Source organism: Osmerus eperlanus, chromosome 22 (genome assembly GCF_963692335.1).
Source record: "Osmerus eperlanus chromosome 22, fOsmEpe2.1, whole genome shotgun sequence".
Classification (NCBI taxonomy): domain Eukaryota; kingdom Metazoa; phylum Chordata; class Actinopteri; order Osmeriformes; family Osmeridae; genus Osmerus; species Osmerus eperlanus.
The window spans coordinates 10,006,693-10,034,182 of record NC_085039.1 but is presented as its reverse complement, the minus strand read 5'-3'; the positions used below and the strand labels follow the sequence as shown (position 1 = coordinate 10,034,182).

The 27,490-nt window shown below is 47.3% G+C and overlaps 2 protein-coding genes across 3 annotated transcripts in view; both read right to left on the bottom strand.

Moving 5' to 3' along the window:
• The window catches only part of LOC134008801 (testis-expressed protein 2-like), a 30,923-nt gene extending 7,554 nt beyond the window's left edge, over positions 1-23,369 (bottom strand). Inside the window, exons 1-8 of one of the 2 annotated variants that reach the window (XM_062448336.1) lie at positions 23,152-23,369; positions 22,506-22,639; positions 8,111-9,725; positions 6,106-6,306; positions 5,549-5,900; positions 5,091-5,347; positions 4,740-4,898; positions 4,023-4,122 (exon numbers count right to left, since the gene is read on the bottom strand). In XM_062448336.1, coding sequence (XP_062304320.1) covers positions 4,023-4,122; positions 4,740-4,898; positions 5,091-5,347; positions 5,549-5,900; positions 6,106-6,306; positions 8,111-9,697 — 2,656 coding nt within the window. In that variant the 5' untranslated portion in view covers positions 9,698-9,725; positions 22,506-22,639; positions 23,152-23,369. The remainder of the gene's footprint in view (positions 1-4,022; positions 4,123-4,739; positions 4,899-5,090; positions 5,348-5,548; positions 5,901-6,105; positions 6,307-8,110; positions 9,726-22,505; positions 22,640-23,151) is intronic. The other variant, XM_062448335.1, reaches the window with a different exon arrangement.
• A 515-nt stretch (positions 23,370-23,884) lies between these two features.
• Positions 23,885-26,545, bottom strand: LOC134008690 (myeloid-associated differentiation marker-like). The gene is made up of 2 exons (XM_062448192.1): positions 26,386-26,545; positions 23,885-26,094 (listed from the first exon to the last, which is right to left on the bottom strand). The coding sequence occupies exon 2, from the start codon at positions 26,062-26,064 to the stop codon at positions 25,123-25,125; it is 942 nt and encodes a 313-aa protein (XP_062304176.1). The 5' UTR covers positions 26,065-26,094; positions 26,386-26,545; the 3' UTR covers positions 23,885-25,122.
• Between the last annotated feature and the right edge of the window lie 945 nt (positions 26,546-27,490).

Genomic DNA, 27,490 nt, shown 5'->3' with positions numbered 1-27,490 from the left:
TGATGGCTGTCAGACCAGGCCAACGCTGCCCTAATTGGGGTGAGGTTGCATGTGGAGGAGTCCGAGGGGAGGAGCGGGCTTCAAGCAATCGCATCTCAGCAGGGAGGTGGATCACTCGCACACGCCCAGAACAAACCACACAAACTGTCGTACGCACACACACACACGTACTGTGCCAAGCACGCACGTGCACACACACACACACATACACCCCGTGGCTTGTACGGGCTCTAGATCAGCGATGCCCAGCAGGCCGGATGCAGAGAGGTGGTGGTGGTGGGGGGGGGGTGCGTGGTGCCTGGAGGAGCCAGGCCGCTGCACTTACACACCTCACCCACCATCCTCTGATGGCGCCAGTGAGTACGTTACTGAAAGGTTGTCTGTTGCTGCGGGCCTTCTGCAACGGTGCCTCCGACAACTGAGCTGGAAAAGCTGCAATGGAATTCTCAAGTCTGGGGCTCCGAGAAAAAGCTGCTTATTGTAAATAACCGAGGTGATCCCCACTAACCACTTCACAACAACACCAGGCTGCTTCATTCTAACTCTACTCGAAAAATGAAGTACGAACCCTTTGGGTAGCCTGGCCGCGTGTTCCTGAATCCTTGAATCCGACAGCCAACGCTTTGGATTACGACAGAGCGAGAGAAAAAAAAACTGGCCAATCCAAATGAGGTCTTTTTGAGATCCTCAGAGATTGTGATAGGAATGCTGGTTGTTTGTATGCGGTGGAGTGGGGTCCTATTAGAACTTTGGAATCGTTTCCTGTCCCCATTACCGTCTCACAGAGTATGGGGAATGAAACGTGACACAACCCCGGTAAGTGGGAAGCAACACCAAACGAGGAAGAGAGGGAGAGCCAGATCAAGAATAGACTGAGTGAGAGGTAAGAGACGGGAGAGAGAGAGAGAATGAGAGAGAGAGGGAGAGAGAGACAGCTTGTCCTCGCATAACCACACAGAGCTGTGTGAATAAAATAATCTCTGACGAGTAATAGGGAATGATACGGCCCAGAATCCTGTTAGAAAGTGGAGAGTACAGCGTGGGGTCAACTCTACAGCATTGTGTGGACTAAAACTGTGTATGCAGTGCACTGCCAATCAGGTTGTGCGACTAACAGCCATGCCCCCTCATGCAGCTTAGTCTGTATTTACCTTAGCGGCAGACAACCATTGCCTAAACTGCTTACGGCCAGAAAACGTTGTGCCAAGACAGGCATTTGCTAACAAACCAAATTCCAGATCTTCGACAAACCTCTTTTGTGTTGCTTGTGTTATCAATAGCAATTTGATCAAGCGGAGCCTTGTTATAATGAGGCACAATGTTCTTCCAGCACGAGACTTGTTTTACGTGTTTTGCTTCACTAAACCGTCATGTCTCCCGGGCCTCTCTGCGTGGAGTTCTGCGTGTTCTCCGTGGGATCACATGGGTTTCCCTCCACAAAGAACCCCAATGCAAAAAAACATGCAGAACAGATTGCTCCCCTGCCCAAGACACGGGCTCTTGGACTTGGTCCTCTGGGCGTGGCTGGCATGGTTGCCCACCGCTCCAGGCTGCCCTTGGAGGGACAACGGCAGGGATGGGTTGGAGAAAAGGCCAGAGAAATATATTTTTCTGCATGCGTGTGTGTGTCACCTCTACCTGCACGCATGCACGTGTCATTACTGTGAGAGAAATAAACCTTTCAGGGTCCAGAGTGATCAAATTATTATTATGTCTGTGTATCTGTAATATTTATTGGTCTCATTAGTCATTTCTCAGAGGGATTTCTTATCAGGTGTGTGTGTGTGTATTGGTGGCAAGTGTGTTAGGTTGTATGCTTTGCTCACACCTGCTCCCTACAGCGCAACTCCAGGGCTTTGATGACAAATCTTGTTGTTGTGTTTTTACTTAGCATATCTGTAGCATATCTGTGTCAATGCTGTCAACTGTTCTTGTTAGCATAACATCGTGAGGGTTTTTGCTGACCCAAGGGTGACTGTGTGTTTATAGCATTGCTAGCATAGCGGTCCAGGCAGTCACACTGGTTCTCAGCATTGATCCCACATTTCCTGTGTTGTTGTTGTTAGCGACACTAGCATTCTTAGCCTGGCTGTGTGCTGTCACTAATGTTGTTGTCGTTAGCGACACGAGCATTGTTAGCCTGGCTGTGTGCTGTCACTAATGTTGTTGTCGTTAGCGACACGAGCATTGTTAGCCTGGCTGTGTGCTGTCACTAATGTTGTTGTCGTTAGCGACACTAGCATTCTTAGCCTGGCTGTGTGCTGTCACTAATGTTGTTGTCGTTAGCGACACGAGCATTCTTAGCCTGGCTGTGTGCTGTCACTAATGTTGTTGTCGTTAGCGACACGAGCATTGTTAGCCTGGCTGTGTGCTGTCACTAATGTTGTTGTCGTGAGTGACTCTCGAGCATTGTTAGCCTGGCTGTGTGCTGTCACTAATGTTGTTGTCGTTAGCGACACAAGCATTGTTAGCCTGGCTGCGTGAGCAGAGGTCATTTAGGCAGCTCACCCACACAGCTGACACAGAGCCCCAGTATTTCAATCGCATTAGTCATAGGACCGTGGAGAGTAGGGCAGAGGGGATAAGTCACAAGACAAACAACCAGCTCTGACCCAGGAGACACACACACACGTCAGAACAACGTGGAAGGGGCAGGCCGGCATGGTCAAGAGCCCCGGTGTGTGATATGATATATTAAGTTGGGAGTCAGGTGGCTGAGCGGTTAGGGAAGCGGGCTTGTAATCAGAAGGTTGCCAGTTCGACCAGATGACGTTGTGTCCTTGGGCAAGGCACTTCACCCTACTTGCCTCGGGGGGAATGTCCCTGTACTTACTGTTAGTCGCTCTGGATAAGAGCGTCTGCTAAATGACTAAATGTAAATGTCAGTTGTGCATTGTGCAACCTATACACATCTTATACCCCGGAGGGAAGTTCTGAGCGTGTGAAACTGATATGTTCACGTGTTTGCGCAAGAGAGGTAGAGAGAGAGTGTGGGCTCGCATCTGTGTGTGATAAAGCACACGTTATCAACGGTCTTCAAGCTCTATAGATACTGCATTTAGCATGTTCTGGCACTCACTTCCTTTATGCTAGCTCTAATCTGATGAGATAAGAACTGTGGACTCATTAGACAGACACATAGATTCACCAGCACCAGCACACACGTTTACAGGGCATGACGCCGCTATGTCCATCTGCCCAGGGTAGGGTCCACAAACGAGGCATTCCTCATGCTACTATGTCAGATGGTCAGGGGGTCAAGATGGCTGAGCGGTGAGGGAATCGGGCTACCAATCAGAAGGTTGCCGGTTCGATTCCCGGCCGTGATAAGAGTCGAGCAGTACACACACCACTACTGATGCAGGGGGAACCAGTTAAAACCGGCCCGGAGAAAAGCTCTCGGAAATCACCTCCAACTGGAATGTAGCTAGTGATTAAGTGTTTCCTTCCTGCAGCCTAGTACTCTTTAATTAAAGAAGAGGCAAAGGAGGGTTGGAGCGAGAGATGGAGATATATTTACACCCGAGTTAGGCAGGCGTTTTTCCTTTTTTGTCGTTGACGCTTTCACAACCCACAGGTGGAGCTGGGTTACATTAAACCGAAGAGCTGGTCCCCATTCTCTAACAGGAGTCTCACTGTGTGTGTGTGGGTGTGCATATATCTCTTTCACACTGAGCCACAGGTGGCATCCTGATGAATGGATCAATAGGGCAATTCCCCCTAACACACACACCTACACCCACACCCACGGGGCCCAGCTTGGCTCTGACAAGCCCCTGAGTCTTAATAAGACCCCTGCCTTCCAGTATGTCATGCCTTTGTGAGGAGAGGCGGCAAATTGCAGGGATGGGGAGGTGTGAAGTTTCATTTACCCCTGCTACCGTAATAGCACTCTGCACAGTGGCAGGCTGGCTAAGTGTGTGTGTGTGTGTGAGTAAGCGTGAAGGAGTTGTCTGTTGGTTTGTGTGCAGCGTGAGTGTTCCGACTCATTCAGCGAGTGTGCGTGTGAATCTTTCTCCTACCCTGGTGGTCCACCGAAGGTTTGGAGGCTCCGAGAATCTTGGGGGTGGCCACGCCCATGTCCAGCTCGGTCAGAGTCAGCTCGTTCATGAAGTAGGGGAGCTGGGAGAGGGAGAGAGGCTCAGGGTCAGCTAAACACACACACACACATACACGGAGCTCGCCATCAACTGCCCCTGTTTCTCAGCTCAACGCCATGGCTAGTCCTCCTTCGCTGACTAGCGGAAACGACCAGATGACAGGCGGGCTGGCAGCGCCCCCGGGGACACGAAGACGCGGCTGGACGCCCAGGACGACACACCCAGACATGAAACGGGGATCAAACAGAGAGCGGACAGAGGGGGGGGGGGGATGAGACCCGCTCTCCCAGAGCCCAGCGGGACATCCTTGGGTCCTGCGGTGACGCTGCACAGCGGTTGAGGGTGACATTTCGGTTGCCGTGCGGGCGTGTGTGTGTGCATTTGTTCCTGCAGGGAAACGGGAAGATCTAGACCGTGAGGCATGATTGTCCTTTTTTTTTGCTCCTCCTCCATCTCTCTTCCCTCTCCAGCTGCTTGTCCAAGCCTTGGAACTACAGTAGCACGAGTGCCGCACTTCCCTACGTCAATGCTAGCTACTAATTTACGGTCCCATCCAGCTTTGCCATTTCCATAAACAAACACCGGACCTCTGTGAAGCAGGTGAGGTCATTACAGGTCAAAGGTTAGGTGTTGACTCACCCGGATCTTGCTCAACTTCATCTGGATCTTCTTGGAGACCACGTCGGCCCAGTAGGGCTCACACAGGAAGTCCCAGATCACCCGGCCCACCGCCGCGTTCACCCAGGCAACAGGCTCCTCCTCCTTCGCGGCCGTCACCGCCGCGGGGATGCTGGGTAACTGGTGGGAGAGGACAGCAGGAAGCGGAGAGTGAGACAGAGACAATGAAGGGTTGTGAAAAGGTACTTGCGGATACTTCTTTTAAGAAAAGTCTAGAGAGAGAGAGCAAGAAGCGAGAGTGACAGAGGGAAAGCGACAGAGTGAAAGCGAGAGCGTGAAAGCGAGAGAGAGAGACTGGGAGGAGGAGGGAACCTTCTTGCCCGCCCCGGGGCTGCTCTGAGGGCTCTGGGTGAGAGGACTGGCAGCGGCACTAGCGGCAGCAGCAGTGTTGGCAGTGGGGCTGCCAGCCTGGGAGGGCACGAGGGAGGCCATGTAGTTACTGTAGTCCAGCAGGGTCTTGAGCTTGGCACTGCCAGCGGCGGCTGAAGCAGACTCCCTGGTCCTGGGGAGAGAGGACAGGGCCTCATCCAGACTGCCCCGGCTACTGCTGCGGCTGTGGGAGGCCAGGGCTGGATGAGGGGATGGGAGAAAGAACAAAAAGCATTACACTCCGTGTTCGGCTTAGATGTGAGGTTATGTACACTGCAATGGGGTTAGATGTTCGGTCGCCTGTCTCTCTGCCGCTGAAGCAGCTACATTTCCGCACGTGAGGATCCATCATCTTATCAATCAGTCAATGAATCGTTCACGAAAGAAAGGTGTTCACCCACCGCTCTTGGACCCCACCACGCTAGCAGCTTTTTTCCTGTCAGTCTTGGGCTTGGACGCCAGCAGCATCCTCTGGAACCACTCCTCCTTCTCCCTCCCCGTCCTCCCGAACAGGTAGAGGGCCAGGTCCCTGCTGGAGGGTCCTCGCCCCCCCTCCTGTGTCGCAGAGGGCCGTCTCGACGCGTCGCCGGCTCCCTCCGCCCGGTCCACGGAGATCACGGTCGCGGCGCGGTCGTCCGTGGCGTCGCTCTCGGCTTTGGACATGAAGTCGTCCTGCTTGGCCAGCTGGATGCAGACGGGGTACTTCTTGTTCCAGACGCGCTTCCTGGCCAGGCTGTGAGGAGCCAGGTAGATCTGGAGAGAGATGTGGCAAAGAGATGGTCCCTCGGATGAAGACTTGGGTATGATGATGGCAGTTACTCGGGCAGAATGGTTGGTATGAAGACTAGAATAATTTATGGATTTAGTTGAATCATATAAAGGGCACAACCAGGATACACATAAGACACATGCAAACAAATCTGTCACACACACACACGCACACACACACACACACTACCTTGCTGTCGGTCAGGTCGTAGATCTTCTGACTGATGTAGGTAACGTCCGGTTTAGGCTCGTTGTGTGTGGCGCGGCGTGGAATGTTCCGGTTGGGCTTGGACAGGCGCAGGATGGAGCCCTCCAGTCTCACGAAGACAGAGTGGGTCAGGGTGGCATGGTAGGTCTCGGGGTCATAGTTCACAATCTCATTCATCCAGCCCTGGGGAGAAGACAGTTATTGCTATGTGGTATCAAAGATGGACTTTCGGGTTTCAATCCATCTGTTTTTCACACTACGGAGCTGGGTTGGGTTATTAAGTTGCTCTGTTAACTACATGTACTATAGTCTAGCAAGTTTCCATGCCAGACAGACTAGCCTACGGAACCCTCCAATGCTGTGTGGGTTCCAGTTTCATGACCCGTCTCAATTGGGCATCTCATTGGAAAGAGTTCGCACACCACACACTCCACTACAGGTGGTGGATATTATTTACTGGTTTATACATTTACTGATTGGACCTTTGATCCCACCTTCCGCACACTAATAAACTCCTGATTGCATGGTTGGTTAGGGCCGTATTGGGAATATATAGCTGTATTTCACACAGGCGTTGCCTTACACTCTTCAAAAGGAACAGGGCGATAGATTGGCGAAGGTTGTAAAATTGTGACAGACGCAATATGAGAAACCTAGTCTCCTGCAACAGAAGGCAGGCCTTCAAGATTTGTTATCGTGTGTGTACAGTACATCAGCTGCAGGACATTTTGATATGCTGGGACTATTCCTCCACCGGTCAGACAGGGAGATAAGAGAGAGAGAGAGGGAGATTGAGAGAAAAGCAGAGGAAATAATATTGAAAAAAAGGGATGAAGAACAAAAAGAGAGAGGGGAGGAGGGAGGAGATGGAGACATGAAAGAGAGAGGGAGCTGGCCAGCAACAGAACAACAGAGGATTCAAAAATTTGGATGGAGGAAGAAAAAAAGAAAAAAGATAAGGATGACTATAACAGAGGAGATACTTTCTCTTAGTTTCCATGTTCTGTCTGGTCTGGACCAAAGTCCATTCTACGTACATAACTGTTCCTTCTCCTTTGACCAACCAGCAAAACCCAAGACAGTGGATATGTCTGTATTCAAGTTCAGGATTTGGTTGGCGATGTTTTCCCCTCTCAATCAGGCACAGAGGTCAAGCTGGACAACAGACCCAACTGGCCTTTTCCCTGCTATCGCTGAGCGGTGACCTCATTTGAAAAGCGGCCAGCGAACGTGGGGTGACCAGACAGCCTAGCCGACTGAATCCCCCCGGGGTGGAACAGACAGCCTAGCTAATGCTAAGCTCAAACATTAGTGATGGACAAAGGAGTAGCCTAACAGGCTATGCTAATAAAACACAGCCGGCAGAGTCTCAAAATCCATTTGAGTGCTAATGCCTCTAAATGAGCCGGTTGGCTGGTTTCCTCAGGTAATTTATTGCCCATTTGCACTGACTGAGGCGATCAAGCATGTCACTTCGTGAGTCTCTTCTGTTTTTCTGCCCTCTGACAACAAAAGGAGGGAGAGACGCGAACAGCCTTATTTGATGCCCTAATAGCCCTATTGCCTTTGAATTGGGCTGTGCCGTCCGTCCACGATGTGGCACTTTTGGATGTCACGAACGTCGCCTACTTTCAACATAATAGACGAGTCTGAAGAAAGAAATTGATGAAAGAGGTGGCGGACTAAAGCCACTTATTCATGTTGATGGTCTTTTGGATACATTGTGCGTGATCCGTCGGTTTCTAAAGAGATTGGGTCTACTTTGCATTGGTTATCAAAGCATCAAAGCATCTGGGGGGGACGACTGCTTTTCTGTTCTCGAAGAATGTCAAGGTTGTTCAAAGTGCTAATCTGGGCGAGTATTCCATTACTCTCTGAAGTCACAACAAACACTCGCAGACTTCGAATTACCTCCTAGTAATTTCCTTCCAAGCATATGCCTTGATAAATTCTGGGTTCAGAGGAGAATTGGAACACGGTGACTAACCTTGAAGAGGCTCGGCTCTCTGACGTCCGGCTGGGCCGTTTTCCACAGCTCCCCCTGGTGTCTGGGATGTCTGAAACCACGGCCGGAGGGCTTCGGACCAGCCAGCCACACCACGCCAATGGCCAGAAAGAACCCCAGGCCAACTCCTAGCAGCATTCCCCCAACGTAGGTGGGCAGAGGGAGCACGAGGAACCCGTAGACCATCGCGGTGAGGAAGATGAGGGTGTAGTATGGAATGTTGGCGTCCGATTCTTCTTCTTCGTCCCAGTCGTCTTCGCTGCAGGGTTCCGTGCTCCCACTGGCGGGCGCTTTTGCCCGACTTCCGGTTGCGGTGTCGTCCGTCCGATCCAAGGCATCCACGCCTTCCGTGTCATTGCAAATCTCAAAGTCATCGCTGTAGAGGATGCAGTAGTCCTCGTCTTCCTGCCGGGCCAGGGCGGACATGGAGCACTTGTCCAGGGCTAGAGACATGGAGCCCGAGGCGGGCTTGGGGTTTTTGGCGTCGGGTAGGCTTGCCGTGTTGGCTTGGCCCGAGGCTCCGTTGGTGGGGCTCTCAGTGTCCCACTCGCCCCCTTCCTCCTCTTTGATGCAGTAGCTGTTATTGTTGCTCTCCAAGAGGCCGTTGTTGAGGGAGGCCAGGCTGGAGAGCTCCAAGGCGCTGGTGGAGAGAACCTTGGGCCGGTAAACACTGCTGCCGCTGTCTTCGCCCCGGATCCGGTTCAGGAGCTGCATTGGTTCGTAGATGGCCTCTGAGAGACGGCGTTTGGTGTCCTCGATGCGGGCCTCGACTTCCAAGACCTTGAAGAAGGAGCGGGTGTCTGGGGAGGTGAGCGGGGAGGAGGGAGCCGTTTTGGAGTCCCCCGTGCCGGCGACTGACGCGGCGGGAGCACGGGACTGAGTGAACTGCTTGAAGAGCTGCAGGTTGAGGCGCGAGTCCGAGAGCCAATAGGGTGTCGAGGAGGAGGCTCCAGAGGAGTCCTGATTGGTGTCGGACGACAGCGACTTGACCAAAGTCTTCATCAGTTGACGATGGCGAACGGAGGAGGAGGAGGCTCCAGAGGAAGAAGGCTCTATGTCCGAAGACAGAGACTTGACCAGGTTGAAGGGCTTCTCGCTGAAGGGGACCGTTGCAGACCTGGAGGGGGAGGTGGTTGGGGTAGAGCTGGAGGAAATGGAGGGTGCTGTGCTTTTCTGGTCTTTGGCCAAAGTAGAAAAACTAGGGGAGGCAGAAGTGGAAGCCTGAGGACCGGGAATGGGAGAAACAGTGGAAGATGACACGGGCATGATGGCAACGTCCACTGGGGACTCCAACCCCGTTCGCTCGAACATGTCCTCGCTTGCCTCCTGGGCCGTCACAACACAGGGTTCCTCCTTAACGGGAGGAGGTGGGGCAAAGGAGGAGACGGCCGCTCCGTACAGCTCCTCCTCCTCCGCCTCCTCTTCCTTCCCCAGGGCGGAGAAGTGGATGGTGACGGTCTCTCTGGACAGCGAGCGCTGGACCTGGAGTTTGGGCGCAGCCGGGGCGGGGGGCGGTGCGGCTGGGGGAGGAGCTTTGTCTGCATGGCTGCTGGAGCGCCGGCTGGTCATCGCAGTGCTGCTCCTGCTGAGGTAGAGTCTAGGAGAGAGAGGCGGTAAAGAGAGGTTAACACCGGAGTTTAACATGGTACACGATGGCCTGGATCCCTACATTAAACTGTAAAAACTTAAAGGTCATTGGGCAATTCCATGCAATGGTCACACGTACCATGGGGAAAAAGGTTTTGCACACACAAATATAAATGTTCAGGCTGATTATATGTCATGCTACAATTACCAATCGTGAACCATAAAAAAAATTATTACAAAAAATTACCTTTACATCTATATGCCAAACCAATTTACCAAAACTAAATATTATTTAAAAAAACGTGTTCTCAACCTCATCCGACACACAGGCCTATAGTGCATAATGGTTTCAAGTGCGTTTAAGGAATGAGTATTATCTGATGGATCGATGCACACACTTTACTACAAAGAGTATAAAGTATAAACTTCATGGAACATGCTAGACCATCAAACATTTACTATTACTTAGCGGCTAACTGAATCAAACCTAGCAGTACAGCACTGTCAAGAGATGGCCCCAATGATATCTTTCTAGACAGCAATGCCAAATCAATGAAGGCTTATTGAATTTAAGCCACTGAGACCTTCCCTGGAGAGGCAATAGCATTTACAGAGAGGGAGGTGCCCATGTTACACAAAGCATGGTTTTGCTCTGGATAAACATGCCTAAATGGGGGATTAGCTATTAGCCAGGATAAGGTGAAAATACCATCCTGCTGTCTAGCTAGGAAAATATAGATTTAGGTATGGACTGAATGTCAGCACTGTCATTTTAATTTAATGATTCTATATATAGACTGTGCATATGATTAACCATCGGCATACAGGACAATATTGAGAAACAACTAAATGAGATAAGGGCAACGACATTGTAAGATACAATTCCTCAAAAAGAAAAACATTCCTTTTTCCTGGAAGCAACTGAAGTGGAGATGCCATGACTGCAAGAGAATGAATCACTGGGTGCATTTCCTGTTCCCAGAAAGAGAGTGTGAGCAGTACGTGTACGCGCGTACACACCTACGTTTCGGTGTGTCCGGAGTTTGCATTAGGACGTGAAAGTGTGTGTATAGGTAAGCGCGTGTGAGTGCGTGTGGTTGTCGACAGAATGCCACGCTGCTCGTCTCTTTGGGCTCGTTCTGCATCAGGCCTTCACAGCAGGCCGGCAGCAATCAGGCATCAAGAACCACAAGCAGCCGCTGATTACAGACCCAGCCTGCCACTCACCTGCTTGTCACACATTCAGATATATAGATACACAGTTCTTGCAACAAAAAAATGACTGCAGAGCCATGCATATGAGACCCACATTTTCCATATGCTATACACACACGTACACACAAGTCTACAAAGGAAGCGGAATATACTTTGTGCGTGCACACGCAACAACGACTGGGATTATACCAATGACATATCCACCTTCGACCCACCAATGTGTATAAAATATCCTTGCTTACCTCAAACATGACGTTTTTATGATTTTACGGCACGGAATTCAGTACTGTGTACCTCAGACCTGCTTGCTGTACAGGTTATGGAAGAGGGGTGGCGTAAAATAGCCAGTACAACACCACCTTGTCATGATGTAACATGTCCATTTGATCCAGGGCACCATTCTGTTTGGCATAGCAGCTCACCTGACGTAAGGGTGACATTAACAAGCCTCGAGCTAAGTAGGGCTAAATTCCCGCTTACCTGGCGGGATCGGGTTATCACTTAGAGCAATCCTCATCCAATTAGTTTGCCTATACAAGGTCCAGTGTACAACCCCTTTGTGCAGAATGAAGCGTGAAACAAAAGGGGAGAAAAATGGGCAAAAACACGAAAGGGACGACAACATTGAACATCTTTTTAGGAGTTGAGAGATGAACGAGCTACAGTAAGGAGGTGGGTTCTTGGGGGTGAAAATACATGAAGCTAACATTTTAAGAGAAGCAAATGAGTGTCTCATGCAATAATATTTTTTTGGGGGTGCCATTTTCCTTTTTCCCACCAGAAAAGCCATTAACACTTCTAACCCATGTCAATGATTGTCCTCCGCAGCCATTAAAAAAAAAAACATGAAAGTCTTTCTGCGACGGTAATTACATTATGACTGCAGTTGGCTTCAAAAGTGTTGGACTGAGAGCAGCTTGCAACGTGTCTGTTCTTGCGTGACGTTTAATCAACGTTTGATTAACATTTTTCACCGGCAGATTACCATGGTTAAATGGGGTTGGGAAGCTAACCATTGGGTTGGATTAAAATTCGAAGGGCTCTGATGTTGAAGACATCAATACAACCTGTGTCATTGTAATTAGGATCGTCAATGATCCTCCCTGTCTAAGGTTTTTTGTTGTTGTTGTTGTAAGTAGTGGTGAATGCACAACACAAAGACAAGTTGAGCACAAGCTCAAAATGCAGACATGCAACCGCAGAAATAAGACATTGAATAATGAATCGGGACAGTCTTGATGCTGATGAACTAAACATTGACAGTGCTTTATCACCCTCTCCATCTCTCCCCATAAAAAAACATCTGACATGGACCTTGTTATAGACACATGACAAAGCAGGTGTATATAGCACCAAACTACCCCAACCCCACCCTCCCCAATCCACTCTCATTCTCTATGCCCCATCCTGCAGCATCTGGCTTGGACTCTCCCGCTCCAGGATCATCCTCACCCTCATCGATCTCATGTCTCATTTATAATTTATCATCTCAGCAGGATGCCAGATAGCTGTGCTATAGATCGGTCTTAGTTGCAACTGAACAAATGTCTCTGTGTGTGTGTGTCGCTGCAGTAGATAAAAGTGATGTGAAATAATAGATTTCTATTTTTGGACTTATTTGTTACTACTGCCAGCCAGTACCTTTACACTTTTCTCGACTGTTAAAATATAGAACCGTGATAAGCAGGGTCACTGTTATTCCAAAAATGTCAATGTTTGACACAGGTCAAACATAGGTCATCCTTTAACGATTGGCTGATAAGCTCTTGCTCAAGTTGTTGACACTGGTTGGCAGCTGTGGGGACAACAGTATCCTCGCTGGGTCAGACAAAAACTGGGGTGGTGCTGGCCACGGTGACATGTCACGAGTAAGCTGGTCAGACAGTCAGCCAGTCACATCGCTGTCCCTGGCTGGCCATTGGGTCAAAACTACAATAAGGCCATTCTCCAGCGCTGCGCTGTGAGCTAGAGTAATAGGCCTCATTAGAATCCATGTAGCCTATAAAGAGCTTAGTCAGGACCTACACACAACTTTCACACGATCCTGTACTGACGTGACAAACACCTCGTGTGTGTGTGTGTGTGTGCGTGTGTGTGAAAGCCATAATACATATAAAACGCCCTGAGCTGAAGTGGTCTATCCCCACGGTCCTGTAGTTATTAGACAGTGAGTTTGTGTGTGTGTGTGTGTGTACACACTAAGGCGCAATTCTATTTGTGTGTCCCCCTCCCTCCAAGCTCTGTGCACCAACTGCTCCGTGCCACAGTGAGCCCAGTGTGGCACGGAGCCATGGAGATCCGACGAACGCTGATGATGCTAATTACCGCGGCGATGAGCGCTCATTAGATCTGGTGTTATGAGTTCATCAGGGAGACTCTCCCCAGCTCGTCATTAACCCACACTTAGACCCACAGGAGGACACTTCTACATATGTGGAGTGGTTGCAGACAGTTTGATGTCCTTTGGCCTTTGAGGGAGATGTCACTGTGTGGTGGTGATTTCAGAAGGGCGGGTTTTATGATTCGTCTCTACGAGGGAATATGGCAAAGTCACCAGGACTGGTGGTAGGGAGAGCGTAGGAGACAGGATCGGGCTGTAGTTGAGTCATGCTGCGTTGTTAATGACATTTTATTCCAGTGGGATGGTGTTATGTATGAGTCATGTGGAAAGACGCTCCCACACACACACCTCATCTGCTGACCTGACGAACCACTAACATTCTTCCAACACAGCTTTTGTTTTTGGCTTTCACTACAACTGTAATTCAGACCGTTGCGCAATCCAAGGCATGCCAAGTCCACGATAAACCCACTTCCCATCCTTCGTTGATTAGATTCGAACCTTGAAGGCTGATTTTAGACTGTGCTCTCCCAGCACCTTGGCTCTCTTTGTGGTCAAGGTTGCAAAATACAACTGCGATGCCAGGTCAGGGATTTCCCAACTGCCATTTTAAATACTATAAGCAAGCTATAAAAATGATAAGGATAGCCAGTTGAAAAAAATGGCCAGTTGACTTATCAACAAGCTATGACTGCTCACACCAACAAAGATTTCACTGAATGTTGCCATGGTCAGGCGTACATGTTGTTGGGGAAAACATGGTGTGTCTCTAACACACCAAATCAGGAAATGGAAGAAAACATCCTTTGTGGCTAGCAGTTTATCAGACCCACCATTGCTGCTTCCTGTCAGCTAGTAACACTAACACCTGTGTGTCTGTGTGAAATTGTTCTGTACATTCATGATTTACCAGTGTATCACCAGCATTCAATTGCTGGGTACATATGTGTGTTATCTTGTAAATGAACGGGGTGCTTTACCATGTGTAAAAAGCCATGCCCGTTTTATAATTAGTAATGGGTAGTTTGCATAGTTGTATACTGTTTCTCTTTATTTGTATTGTTTATTTTCTAGTCTTTTGTATTGGTTACCTATTCTTTCCCGCTTCAAAATGTTCCCTCTGGGATGAAGTACCATTAAATTAGCAGCAGAAAAGATGAATGAGAATTTCAGGTTTACTGTATTTCCAGTTGGCAACTAATACTATCTGGGTTTCAAATTAGGATGTATGAATGGTGCAATACACACATTGTGCCAAATTGGTCCATATCATCCTTTAAAAGGAAGGTGGGTATATTTTCCAGACAGGGAAGCAGCCATTGTCTCCTCATCTCGGGTGGTGATGCTCCTCCACCCTTTGATGGTGGAGGGTCTGAGTCTTCAAGGTCTGAAAAGAAATATATCGTTTCCATGGCAGCTCACTCACGGACAGTCAGGGACGGGTATTTTTGCAAGTCATCCTCTCTAGCTGCCATCTGAAATTACAGAGAAGCTGACTGCTGGAAGGGGGGGGGGGAGCGACGAAATACAGCCTTCTTGAATGTCAAAAACGCTGCTAATTTCAAACAGCCACTGACAATAATTACGATTATTCTGGATGCATTGAGGGGGCAATAGAAATATTTACGAGGTAGAGACTGGAAAAAGAAGTACAGGCAAGATGGGAGTCTGGCAAAGTACAATGGAGTCATTGTTTCAGATGTGCTTAAGAGATTCTCAGGAGTTGCCACAGAAGAACCAACATATTTAGAGGAACAAGTTAATGAAGTCATTCTATAAGAATATGTTTGCAAGGGACCTTCACTGGACATTAGAACCTCCCGCTTATGTCAATACCAGTTGGACTTAGACCCTACAGTCAAAACTCCCTTGCCCAAGAGAGGCGACATCTTTGTTTACCCTATCTACTGTAGCTTCTGTTCTTAATGGGGCAACACACCTTCCCTGTGGGAGACATTATGTAATCCTAGCCCATTAAACATGGCCCAGGTTTCCTAGGCAAGGATTAGCAATAATCCTACACTACATTTTACACTGTTTCACCAATAGCCCCCACCCCCTCCCACAACATGCACACACACACACTGCCTTTAAGATAACACTAACAAGCCCCTAAGTCCCTTCTCTGGAAATGTTTACGGCATTTAAGATAACACCACCGCAAGGTTGAGGAGGTGGTATCCAAATAAATGTCTGTAGCTTCCTTTTTTCCGTCGACAGCGCTGCGCGCCTATTCTTTTCGCGTGCGACATGATGTAATACCGACACATTTCCGGGCCGCTGCCCACAGAAGCGCCACTTTCTCTCTACAACTGAGGGATGGGGGGGGGGGGGTTAAAATGTGAAGTCATAATCTTTCCAATTATGTGAAATGGTGGGCGCTAGTCCTCTGGGTATAAAAATGCCTTTGTGCTAATACCATTGACACACGCTCCAACACATACCAGACACACGTAGACTAAGGAAGAGTGGGAGGATTACATTGGAGAAAGATGCAACAGTTAAATAGCGGTTTAAGCTTGAAGCATGCTGTGTTAAGGCTTGGCTAACATCGTCTTGGCAGATAGTAACCCATGTGTGCATATGTGTGTGTGTTTGTGCGCGTGTCCAAGACAGGTCTTGAATCCCATACAGGAAAAGTACAAGAAGGGGGAGACATTTGTTTTATAAATGGAATGGATTGATGAACAAGAGAGAGTGGTGTGTTTTTTGCTTTTGTATAAGAATAGTTAGTGAAGCTTGCATTCCCAAATTACAACAGAGAACAGAGCATAATGAGTTAATGGATAATATCAACTTGTGTCCCAAACAGACCGGTTTCACCCCAGTGTCAGTGACTTTAAGTATGCAGTCCAACTTGCACAACAGGCATTGATAGAAATGATGTGGTGAAAATTGTACAAACGTACTCCCACATTCTCTCTCTTTCTCTCTCTCTCACACACACACACTGTACAACTGTGTTGAGATGCAGAGGAGAAACAATTATCGAGAGAGAGAGAGACAAGTTACAGAAATGATGTGGTGAAAACTGTACAAACGTACTCCCACATTCTCTCTCTTTCTCACACACACACACACACACACACACACACACACACACACACACACACACACACACACACACTACAACTGTGTTGAGATGCAGAGGAGAAACAATTATCGAGAGAGAGAGAGACAAGTTACACTAACCTGACTAGATTGCAGGAATGCAGGCAAACATCCTTTTGGTATCACCTCAAACCATGTTGTTTATAATGTAGTGACTAGCATGGGCTGCTTCCTCCTGCTTGGCCTGGCTCAGTTATGTTTAAGCAAAGTAATTTCTCTATATGGGGCACTGCTTATGAAACCAATCATGACAACAAACTACCAAACGATACATAGGCACACAATCTGGTTCAGGCCTATCTCCCACACACAGTCCTCTACAGTACAAACACACTAGGGAGCTACAGTTTGACTTTCGCACCTTTTAAACTCGAGAGCACCCGGCAGTTCCTGCACACTCCCACACGTGTTATGAAAACATATGCCCAAGTGTGCGTGAGTGTCGACTCTGCCCCTGCTTGTTTTTCTGAGCAGAAACAGAGAACTTACCGTCAGGAGCTAATTAGCGTAGAGAGTGTGTGTGTGTGTGTGAGCATAAGTGAGAATGAATAAGCATGTCCTGATGGGGAGGCTGTGTGAGTGTCTCAGTCGACACGCCGGTCAGAGAGCTTACAGGAATCGATCAAAATCCACCTGCGTTTGTGTGTCAGATGGGGTCAGATCAGGCCGGTTTGATCCAGTCGAGGGAAGACGCATCTTTCTCCTCTTAACTCCATTGTGATATTGAGAACATACATTTAGCCGTGTGCACAGCAGTCCTGTATGCAAATGTATGAGGACGTAAACAATAAAAGTCTGTCAAGTTAATTCCTTGCCTGGACTTTTTCTGACAAGGGAAGCATTGTGCCAACGGCAATGTCTTTTTAGGCGGTAAGAACAGGGAACTGGGAAAACGTGTTTGGAGTGGGTGCTTTGTTACCCAAAATAGTTTGAAGCGCGAGTCCTTAAAAATGTAATCTGACCTGACGCTGTGAATCGCTCCCATTATCTTCAACTGTTTTAGAGAATGGAGCGAGACAGAGAGACAGGGACATAAACTGACAAAGATACAGTGAGAGATTTACATAAACATCACACTGGGAGTGTGAGACAAAAGACAGAGAGAGTCTTGGTCTCCCCCTCAGGTCAGCAGTCCTGGTTCATGGCCTGCTGGACCATATGCTGGGGGGTCAGATGGCTGAGCGGTTAGGGAATCGGGCTAGTAATCAGAAGGTTGCCGGTTCGACTCCCGGCTGTGCAACACAACGTTGTGTCCTTGGGCAAGGCACTTCACCCTACTTGCCTCGGGGGGAATGTCCCTGTACTTAATGTAAGTCGCTCTGGATAAGAGCGTCTGCTAAATGACTAAATGTAAATGTAATATGCTGCCACAACCAAGCTGTCTGCATGTGAGCAACACCGAAAAACAACACTTTGTTCTATCTCCTCAGGATCCCTCCAAAACATCAGTACATCTGGAATCGCACGTCTTTCTCATTGCAGTACGGTTAACATGGTCGTCATGGATTATGTCTGGGCTCCATCTTGATTTCTCTCTAATACTGGCTCCTTATTATAGCCTTGTCATTTAACTGGTTCATAGTTGCTGGACGGTGAACTCTTAAGTTTGTGAAGTGTTGTTGAAACATTGAAAACACAGGTGCTGTAGGGGAGATAATGAAATAATAAAATAACCGATTGTCGTTGATCATTTTGAACAACATTGGGCCTAGGTCTCGTTGAGTTTCGCTCACATACTTGTCACTTGTGTTACATAATGCATTCCTCCAGTTAAGCGCTCCACTTCCTCAATGGGGCCTCATTACATTTGAATGAGCTACACGGCTATCAAGGTGACAAAACTGCAGAACTTAGACACAGGGATCGGTTTCTGGTCTACATAGGTTTCGTAGTTTGACACCGCTACAGCAGGCTAAACATGTAAGGGAATTGAAATTGTCAAAGTCTGTAATTGTGCTATCTGAGGGTGGAGAGAGAAGGTGTTTATTGACTGAAACGATCGTAATAAACCAAACCAAACTCATAGGAATGTGACCAAAGTGGCATAACATGACCTTTTTTCAGACATCATCACGGTATTTGAATAGATCGGATTTGCTCATTTCTTCCTCGTGACTTTTCATGTGAATATCTGGGAAACCGCACTGTGATGAGCTGAGCTAGACGTGAAATCTCCTGCTATGCTCTGCATCTCCATCTAGTTGCAAAGGGTCCATCCACCTGAACAGACTTCCAACATCTGGAGAAGCCTTGCGTCCATCAGGCTTCTCCACCGACCACGACTCCTAGGTGACTCCAACAAGGTGTTTGTCCTACATATCTAACAGACATGTGCGCCCACAACACACACATTTACAGAAGAGAGCAGAACGCAAACACAGCAGATTGAAACTCCGGAGAAATTAAACACACACACAAACCTCCCTCCTCCCCTTGGCTGGCTACATGTGCCACATCCCTGACTGCCTTACCTGTCGGGATTCATTTGGTTTTCCTACACCACTTTTCAAGGTAAGCTACACCAACATGAACAACCAACTACCGTGGCGGTGGTGAGATTGAACAACACTACCTGGGCAAGCTTGTAAACAAGACCTAAGCAACGAGCCCAGATGGAGGCAAGATCAATAGTCCCCAGAAGGTTTACTGGTAATAAGGCTGTATATAGCAGAAACCAATGAAGTCAAGGAGTTGCTAATCCCACTTTTAATAGTGCTGCAGCGCCACAAATCGATAATGGGGAGGTAATGGGGTTGAAACGGGCTGAACTTCTACAAATGCATCCCTGGCTAATCACTCAGGTTAGAGCCAGCTCTGTACTCGGGGGAGGGTGGGGTGGGGGTGGGGGGGTCAAAGGGTGGCTGAAGTCCAGAAGGTTGATGGCACAACCCGTCACGATGCCCAATCCCGGGTTAGGGTTAGTCTTTGAAAAAGCCTACTTCTCTTTTTATTATTTCATCTCGCAGCAAAACTATTTCTTCCTATTATCCTCACGGCGGGGGGCCCCACTGTCCCGTAAAGGTGTTCTGCAAGGCTTTGTGGGTAGAGAGAGCGTCTCTTTCATGGTGATACCTGGTAGCCTGGATGTATTAAACAGAATCAAAGATGACAATTTACATACAGTTTGTGTTTCATGTGTGAGGGATTGAGACAGAAACGGTGTTCGAGAGAGAGAGAGAGAGAACTACGGAAGCATGTATGCTGGCTAGGCTATCCTGATTATCTGCAGTCCTCCTCTTCTGACTGTTCCCATGGTAAACAGGGGATGGTCCCCCTGTGGAATTGATGGTATGATGGATAGGGCTTGTCATGCAGGAAGGAGTTGGCTCCAGAACCTGACAATGGCGTGTTGTGGCTGATGGCTGACAAGTTGACAAGTAAACACGGTTCAGTAACGACCATTATCTCGCTCTCTTACACACACACAGGTGACAATGGTGTTCAGGGAAGTAAAATGAAGATAAATCTGTAAATATATCCTATTTGTCCTATATACTGTACATGGCCTGGAAGATAATTGTGTGTGCTGTTGTATTGTGCGAAATGTGAGAGACTAATTGAACAACCCATTCACTGCGTCTTAATAATTGAATACGAATCCCTGTTGTTGACGAGAGGCTTCTTCTGTAAGCTCGGCATTCATTTTCGTCTGTGTAAACCCGCTGACGTTGTCACTGAGACAAGGAGAACGCAACATTTTTGCATATTTCAGAACAGGTAACACTAGAAGCAAGACTTTTTCCATTAGTCATATCTGCATAGTTCACATACAGATCCAGCTCACTGTCTTGATTCACCGACACACCTGCTCACCCCAGTCTCTATACAGTCAGTTCTTAGCCTGGACCCATCACACAACACACACACACTCATAAAACCCAGCTGTCAATGGCTCAATGCGTTTCTCTAGGGATCTGTTTGTTTCTTTGCAGGTAGTACTAACTAGAGGGGCGATAAAGCTACCTGAATGGGTATCTTAGAGGCTAAGTACGCTCTGACTACATTTACATTACATTTAGTCATTTAGCAGACGCTCTTATCCAGAGCGACTTACAGTAAGTACAGGGACATTCCCCCGAGACAAGTAGGGTGAAGTGCCTTGCCCAAGGACACAACGTCAGTTGGCGTGACCGGGAATCGAACTGGCAACCTTCAGATTACCAGCCCGATTCCCTCACCGCTCAGCCACCTGACTCCTGACTAACCAGGCATGAGAAAATAAATGCGCTTGAGCTATAAATAGCTCAAGCCAACACCATAGAGAGAGAAGGACAGCAAGAAAGAGAGAGAAAAAGAGATTAGAAAGTCACTTTAGGAGGTCCACGAGTGAGTCAGAACTGTGAACAGGTGCCGAGACAACATGGTGTAATCCTTACAGCGAACAGAAAACCTTGATAAGCCACATTGAGCTCATGTTTCCCAGTTTCATGTCATTACATTTGGTGCCGAATGTAATTCATTGTAACTGTCCCGAAATATCCCTACAATATCGTTCTCTGCACTGTGGAGTCCCATGCCAGTTCCGCTGCGTCGCAAAGCTCGACCATGTGAAGTTAGTCTTACAATAACATTGTGCTTCTTTGGGGGGTGTCGCAGAGGTGTGACATGTATTTTGTCATGTGGCAGCTAAAACTGAGATACACTGTCAGTCTTTGACACATCTGTATGGGTTTTGTAAATGATCACCACAGCAACTAGGGGGAAACCACCATCTCACCCCCCCCCCCCCCCCCCAAAACAATCTACCCACCAGGAAGTGGAGGTTTGCTTTCTCTTTTTTTTTTCGCAATGGCCTCCGGTTGTATCGCAAATAGATGGTATGATAAGTAACTTCTGCATTACATGACGCTAAAATGGAACTCTGGTAATTCCACTGCTTCTCACACAGGTGTTGTAGGTCTCAACCTCACCCTCTCTCTACCAGTCACACACATGTTCTCGACAATGTGACACCTGAACCAATCCGATTCCTCGGTACTCCTTGCCCTGTTTGTTCCATGAATGACAGATCGACACACCATTTCAAACGGTTAGACTATTTCTAGGAGTGATTCGATACATGATCTGCTTTGAGCCGTTGCACAAATAGGTGAAGTTTTCAGTCATTCTGTCGGAGGAGGCATTGCCTAAAAGGTTCACCCACAACGTTTGAACCCATAAGAGGAAAGACCCTTGAAATGTCTCAAGTCTAAAGCAGGTGCAACTGACAGTGCATCATTAACTATGGAACTGTACCCAAAGGCTGTGTTGCCATGGTGAAATTTGATTAGAAGAGGGGGCACACATGGGTTTAGTCATATCCTGCTTCCAGGACACCACAAACGACATCACCCAATCCCTATCGATAAGACCCAGTGTACAATTGCTGTGTTTTATCGTAAGACACGGCGCTACCTTTGAAGCCACTATGCAAAGAGCTAAGATCACTTAGCATCTTCCATGTGGTGAATTTGTTTAGGCAAACCAGTCAAATAATCCAGTACCGTTGCTTTTGGATTGTGAACTTCCATAAGGGCCATAATACTGTCTTTCCATGGTACGACGCATCTCCATAGAGATACACCAAGACCTCCTATGCAGTTATGCCTTTGTCAACATACCATGGAGATTACACTTCAGGAAGGATGTCAGGAGTGAAGGCCTCAGATGGCTTCAAGGCTGGCAGGAATACTCACTGCCTCATGGCTATACCGTCAACTGTTAGAACTGTTACAAGGTCAATCGGCTACATAGAATATCACCCAGGCATACAGTGGTGACGGCACCAAGAGGTTCCAATGAACCTTCCCATCTGAAATGGTAGAAGCCTGTTGTCCTCTTGCTTATGGGCTGTGAAAATGTCTTAATTTCCCTACTGGAGTGTATTTAGACTAGAGTTTGTTCCTGGCATTGTGAAGCCAATTCCTAGAGAGGTTGTCTGTTCTTCCTGTACTCTTTCTCATCTCTTACTGCACCGGTTCTCTTCACTTTCTCCTTCCCCCTTGTAGCTTTTTTGCTCTCCCTTCCTCTCATTTCTCGCTGTCTGTTTCACCACATCTTCCCTCTGTCTTTCCCAGAGGTCAGCTGTGGGCGGCACAGGGAATAGATCGATAGTCAGTTCAAATTTACAGCCAGAGTGCTTACCTTCTATGCTCAGTGCCATTCAATCCAGCCTTGTCTCAGCATCTGCTTCGGGCCATGTGCTGGGAAGTCCAGTCTCACATGTCCATCCTGCCTACTGGTCGGTTAGAATGATTAGGGCAGGGCCACGCAGATAACTAGACAGAAAGACAAACACAAACACTTAATTTCACCCAGAACTCTTGTCAAATAATAATGTCGTTATTTAGCTGGGAGTGTATTGTAAAACTATCCTCATGGCCCCTTTTTCTGAAGTGGGGCATTTCAAAGCAATGTTACAACTCAAGCTTGAGGCTGGGAACGTTTTCTTGTTTCCACGTGACATGATAATCTCTCAAACCTTTATGCATATACCGTTAAGAAAGCTAGCTGAGGATGCAACTGATGTAGCTAGCCTGGCTAAAGCAACGTTTGGTTTTAACACTTTGCCCCAAACAACTCGCAAAACATACGTTTCATGTTCAGGCAGTTGAACTAACTACGATAACTTATATTAGGCTAACCAACATAATAGTGAACAAAATATATACAATTATGTAAAACAACTTTCAGACTTATCAGAATGACGGACAACTTAAATCAACGCCACTTTCACTACCAACTCACAAACAAACGAGATGTTTCCCTAAAAAGCGCTATCTTAACTTACTGTTTCCTCGAATCATTGTTTGCCGACCGAATTCGATACAAAAAAACTCCGCTAAATAAGGACGGGTTGAATTTTACAGGGCAATAACAAAACGTTGCAATGTTTGGCTAGCTATCAGGTCCAAGTGTGTCGTGGATCGCTGCTTGATTCTTGCTCAGCCTGTTGACCATAGCTGTTGACAGCTGACTGCTGCTGAACGACAGACAGTTCCTGAATGAGAAAACGTTGGAGTCTCCCAAGGCTAGAGCAATCGAAGTCGATAAGTGGAATAAATGGATAGATTCAACTGCTCGCGTGTTCAGGGATTGATTCCCACTTAGTAAGCCAATCAGTTCCATCATAACAACCTCCTTCCTTCGATGTGGAAATGTGTGTAATTGCAGAAAATATACCCAATGTGTCAGTACTATCTATATAATCTATAATCTAAATCTTAATTTCGAAGATGAATGTGATAGTAGCCTAGATCCCATCGTTTATGTGTTCATAAATAGTGTACCGCGCACAGCACAACTCTTTAGAAACGTCACATAGATAGATACACACACAGCGCACTGTACAATAGAGAGAACCATTTGTAACAGAACAACCCTCTCGCAAGGGTCCCAGAAGCAGACGGATACTATAGTATCCTATAGGCAGAACCCTCTTCAACTGTTTGGAATCATACATGGTATCTGACTTGAAAGGGATTCCAAAAGGGTGACCCAAAAAGCACATTACTGACTGGAAGAAGGATCTAACCTTGTTTTAATAATATATGTATTTGTTCAGAGGGTAATAACATGGAGATAACAAGTGAATGCCAATACATTTTAAAAAGCATACATTCAAGTTTAGTGGAACACTGATTTGAATGTTTGCTTGCTTAGCAATGTAAGTGTCGCCACCTAGTGAGAAAAAATTGAAATTGTTGCCATTCTCAACGTGAATTCAACGATCTAGTTCACATCAACAAACAAAATCTCTGGAATGTAATCTGAAGAAAGTACATTATTTGAAATATTTCGATTTTATATAGGCAGTTTTCTTTACAATAATACAACTGAAACTATTCAAAAATGTATTTAGACTTAATACATTGTTAGATTTCAGATCCCAGTTAAGTAATGTATCGTCCTTCCTTGTCTTGATCTACAGCTTGTCTTTCAGTAATAACAACCACAAGCTAAGGCTGTGAACTGACACTACATGAGCCTTGAGTCGTTTGTATGTGGTCACATCATTGGGGTGAAGTAGCCTAAATAAGACATCTACTTTCACGTGAGAATGTGTCACCCAAAGCTCAAAACTTGCTGTGAGATTTCCTCGCTATCATGATGGGGTTCAGTGGTACCCTAACCAATCAGTTCAATTCATTTTGTCAATATCTTACTTAAATAAACGTATCTATTACTAGTTAGGCATTATTGTAATGGTTCATAAATGTTATTTTGTACTCATTTAGTTATGATGAATAAACTTACAAATTAGCAAAACAAGTACCTAAATATGCACATATATACATATGTATATATGCCTACATATGCTTAGACAAAATACATAGTTTACTGTACTTGGATTGTGGCCACTATGTACGTTACGTTAAAGGACTGTTTAAAAAATATATAAATGAAATAGATGAACATCCCAAGTCAATATTACCTTTTAACTTACACATCATAGTACGTGTTAACATGCACACACAAAATGACTGATTAGTACATTATGTTCATCCATAGTAATGGCACTGAATATAAAAAAATGGTTGGACACCAAAAGCATTAACTTGGTAATTTCAGTGATCTCCATCTTGATTTCCGCTTACAAAAAAAAATCTTCACCACACAAACTCTGAATAGCCCTTGTAGATAGAGAGTATCTAGAGATACTTAATAGAAATGCACTTGATGTGACCATAATGGGTACGGTGGGAGTATGCAACTGTGCATAACCATCCAAGTACAGTGGATCTAGAGTGGCTGTATATTTTTATGGGTGACTTCTGTCTCGCAGCAGTTTAACAGAGAAAGCCAGGTCCACCGTGTAGGCCAAGAGCGTCACACTTGCGACTACCGTCTCCATGACAACCTGCACTGGGCAGGAGGGGATGTTTTTTTTACAGTGTGTCGGTAGCCTCAGCACGCGGGTAAAACACAAAATGGTGGCGACCACGTAGAGCAGAACCCCAGTTAGGCTGAAGCCTGCCAACAGGCGGTCGAAGGGCACGGGGCACCGCCCGGCCCAGTCCCCGAGTACCACCGCCACCGTGCCCAGGGACATGACAAGACAGATGGCGTACGCCACACCTGACACCCACACCTGCCACCAACTCCAAGGCCAAGCAATGGCTTTCCCATCTCCGGCCAGCAAAGCTCGACGGGCCCCCTCCACAAATAGGGGGATCATCTCACAGCCTCCCCAAAACTGGAGCACCTTGAGCAGGCCGGAGGCACTGGCCATGTAGCCTCTCTGCTCCTGGCTTTGGGTCCGGATCAGAAAGGCCTCCGAGGCGTAAGCCAGGAAGGTGAGACAGGAGGCGACCGTCGCCACCATAGGGCGTGGCCTCGCGACCTCGTGATCCACGATCATCCTGGGGAAGATCACCGAGGCGCTGAGGACCATGAGGGCGGCGAGGGCGGCCACGGTCACGGTCAGGTTCTTCCAGGAGACGGGGATCAGGCTGTGGAACTGGATGACGCTGAGGACGTGGATGAGGAGGGTGAGGATGAAGAAGAGGCACCAGGTGAACATGCAGAGGATCCAGAAGGTGGAGAGGAGGGCCTGCTCCGAGTGATCCAGGGAGGCGGCCAGCTCCGAGGGATCCAGGGAGGCCACCAGGCTGAAAGTGAGGCAGCCGGACAGAAGAGCCCAGGTACGCACCAGAGACAGAGGGCTGGTGAAGTCCTTGGCTTCCAGCACAATCACAGGCATGGTAGGTCAGGTTATGGGCCAATTCCAAACCTGTAAGGGTTAAGGATATGTTACACATATGAGGAATCTTGCTGCCATAAAAAAACAAAAAAACATCACTTTTAAAGTTCAAGCATACATGTTAAAGTCTATACTGTGCAATTTGTTTTAAAGGCAAAAATGTTGAAAGACAAAATCCCGGGCCCTGCAAAATAAGTTTATTACACACAACAACAGTTGTGTGTAACAATACCAGGAGAGTGGATACAAGGAAGCACAGCTATCCCACAAAATGGTTTCAAAGTGTCTCACAGAGCTTTTTCAACCAACGGATGCACTTACTGCGAGACACACAAATCTGTAAGCGTCAGACAAGCGTTGTAGTCAGCTCCATCGACGAGGGCACGTTCAGGGCTCCCTTACATCGCACAGCAAACCCCAGGCACAGCAAACCTTAACTCCTCGGGTACAGTGTCTTTCACACTCCAACCAAACAACTCTGCTGTTGAATTATTTTCAAACTAGTTCTTCAAATCCACCCCCCCCATCCTCTTCCTCCACCACCCGACCTGCCCCTCCCACTTCCTGTTCGTAGGTTGCAGTGCACTCTCAGTGCCGCTTAAAGGTGGCTGCAGGTGACCACAATAAAAGCCGAACGCAAACAATGTTTTCCTCCCACCGGTTCTCATAAAATGCTGTTTCCTTTTTCTGACGAGCGTGAAGACAATTGTGTTGCCAGATTCTTTTGACCCCCCCCCACCCCTCCACTCTCACAATACAGCAGATCCCCCCCAGCAATCTCTTTGACCCTGCATAATAGTATCTAGACAAAGTCCAAGTTCTGTAAAGTGTGACATTCTGAAAGTCTGTTGACATTTTGTTTTGTCCTGTTTGCAGCCGAGGAACAGGTTTTGTTTGCAGTTGTGTACATTATTGTGATTGCATGTCTCTGAAGGTCTTTTTGATGCATTTTGATGGAGAAGATGTGTGTGTGTGTATGTGTCTTTGCATGTGTCTATGTTTGCAAGTGTATATCAGGGAAGTGGTCTGCAATCTTAAATAGAATATCTCAGGTTTGCTTGACATTTGACAATTGAATGTATACTTGAATGTCAGCCTTTTTTATGTATGTTTGTGCTTATGAATTTCATACAGCATCATTAATCGGTTGTACTTTCCGTGTTGGCATATTTAAGTGCCATCTGCCAAGTGTGTCAATGTAAGAGTGTATGTGTGTATGTTGAGCCTTCACTGTGTGTGTGTCCTTTCTTTAATGTGTCCAGTTGGGCTTACTTGTCTGTGTATCTTTGTGTTTTTATGGTTGTGTGTGTGTGTGCGTGTTCATGTTTTTGTGTGTGTGTGCGTGTTCATGTTTGTGTGTATATGTGTGTGTGTGTGAGAGTGTGTGTGGAAACACAAAAGCATCCTCTGAAGATCCCACACAGTC

Coding starts and splice junctions, on each gene's coding strand:
- LOC134008690 (XM_062448192.1), bottom strand. CDS start 26,064: ATGCCTGTGATTGTGCTGGAAGCCAAGGACTTCACCAGCCCTCTGTCT.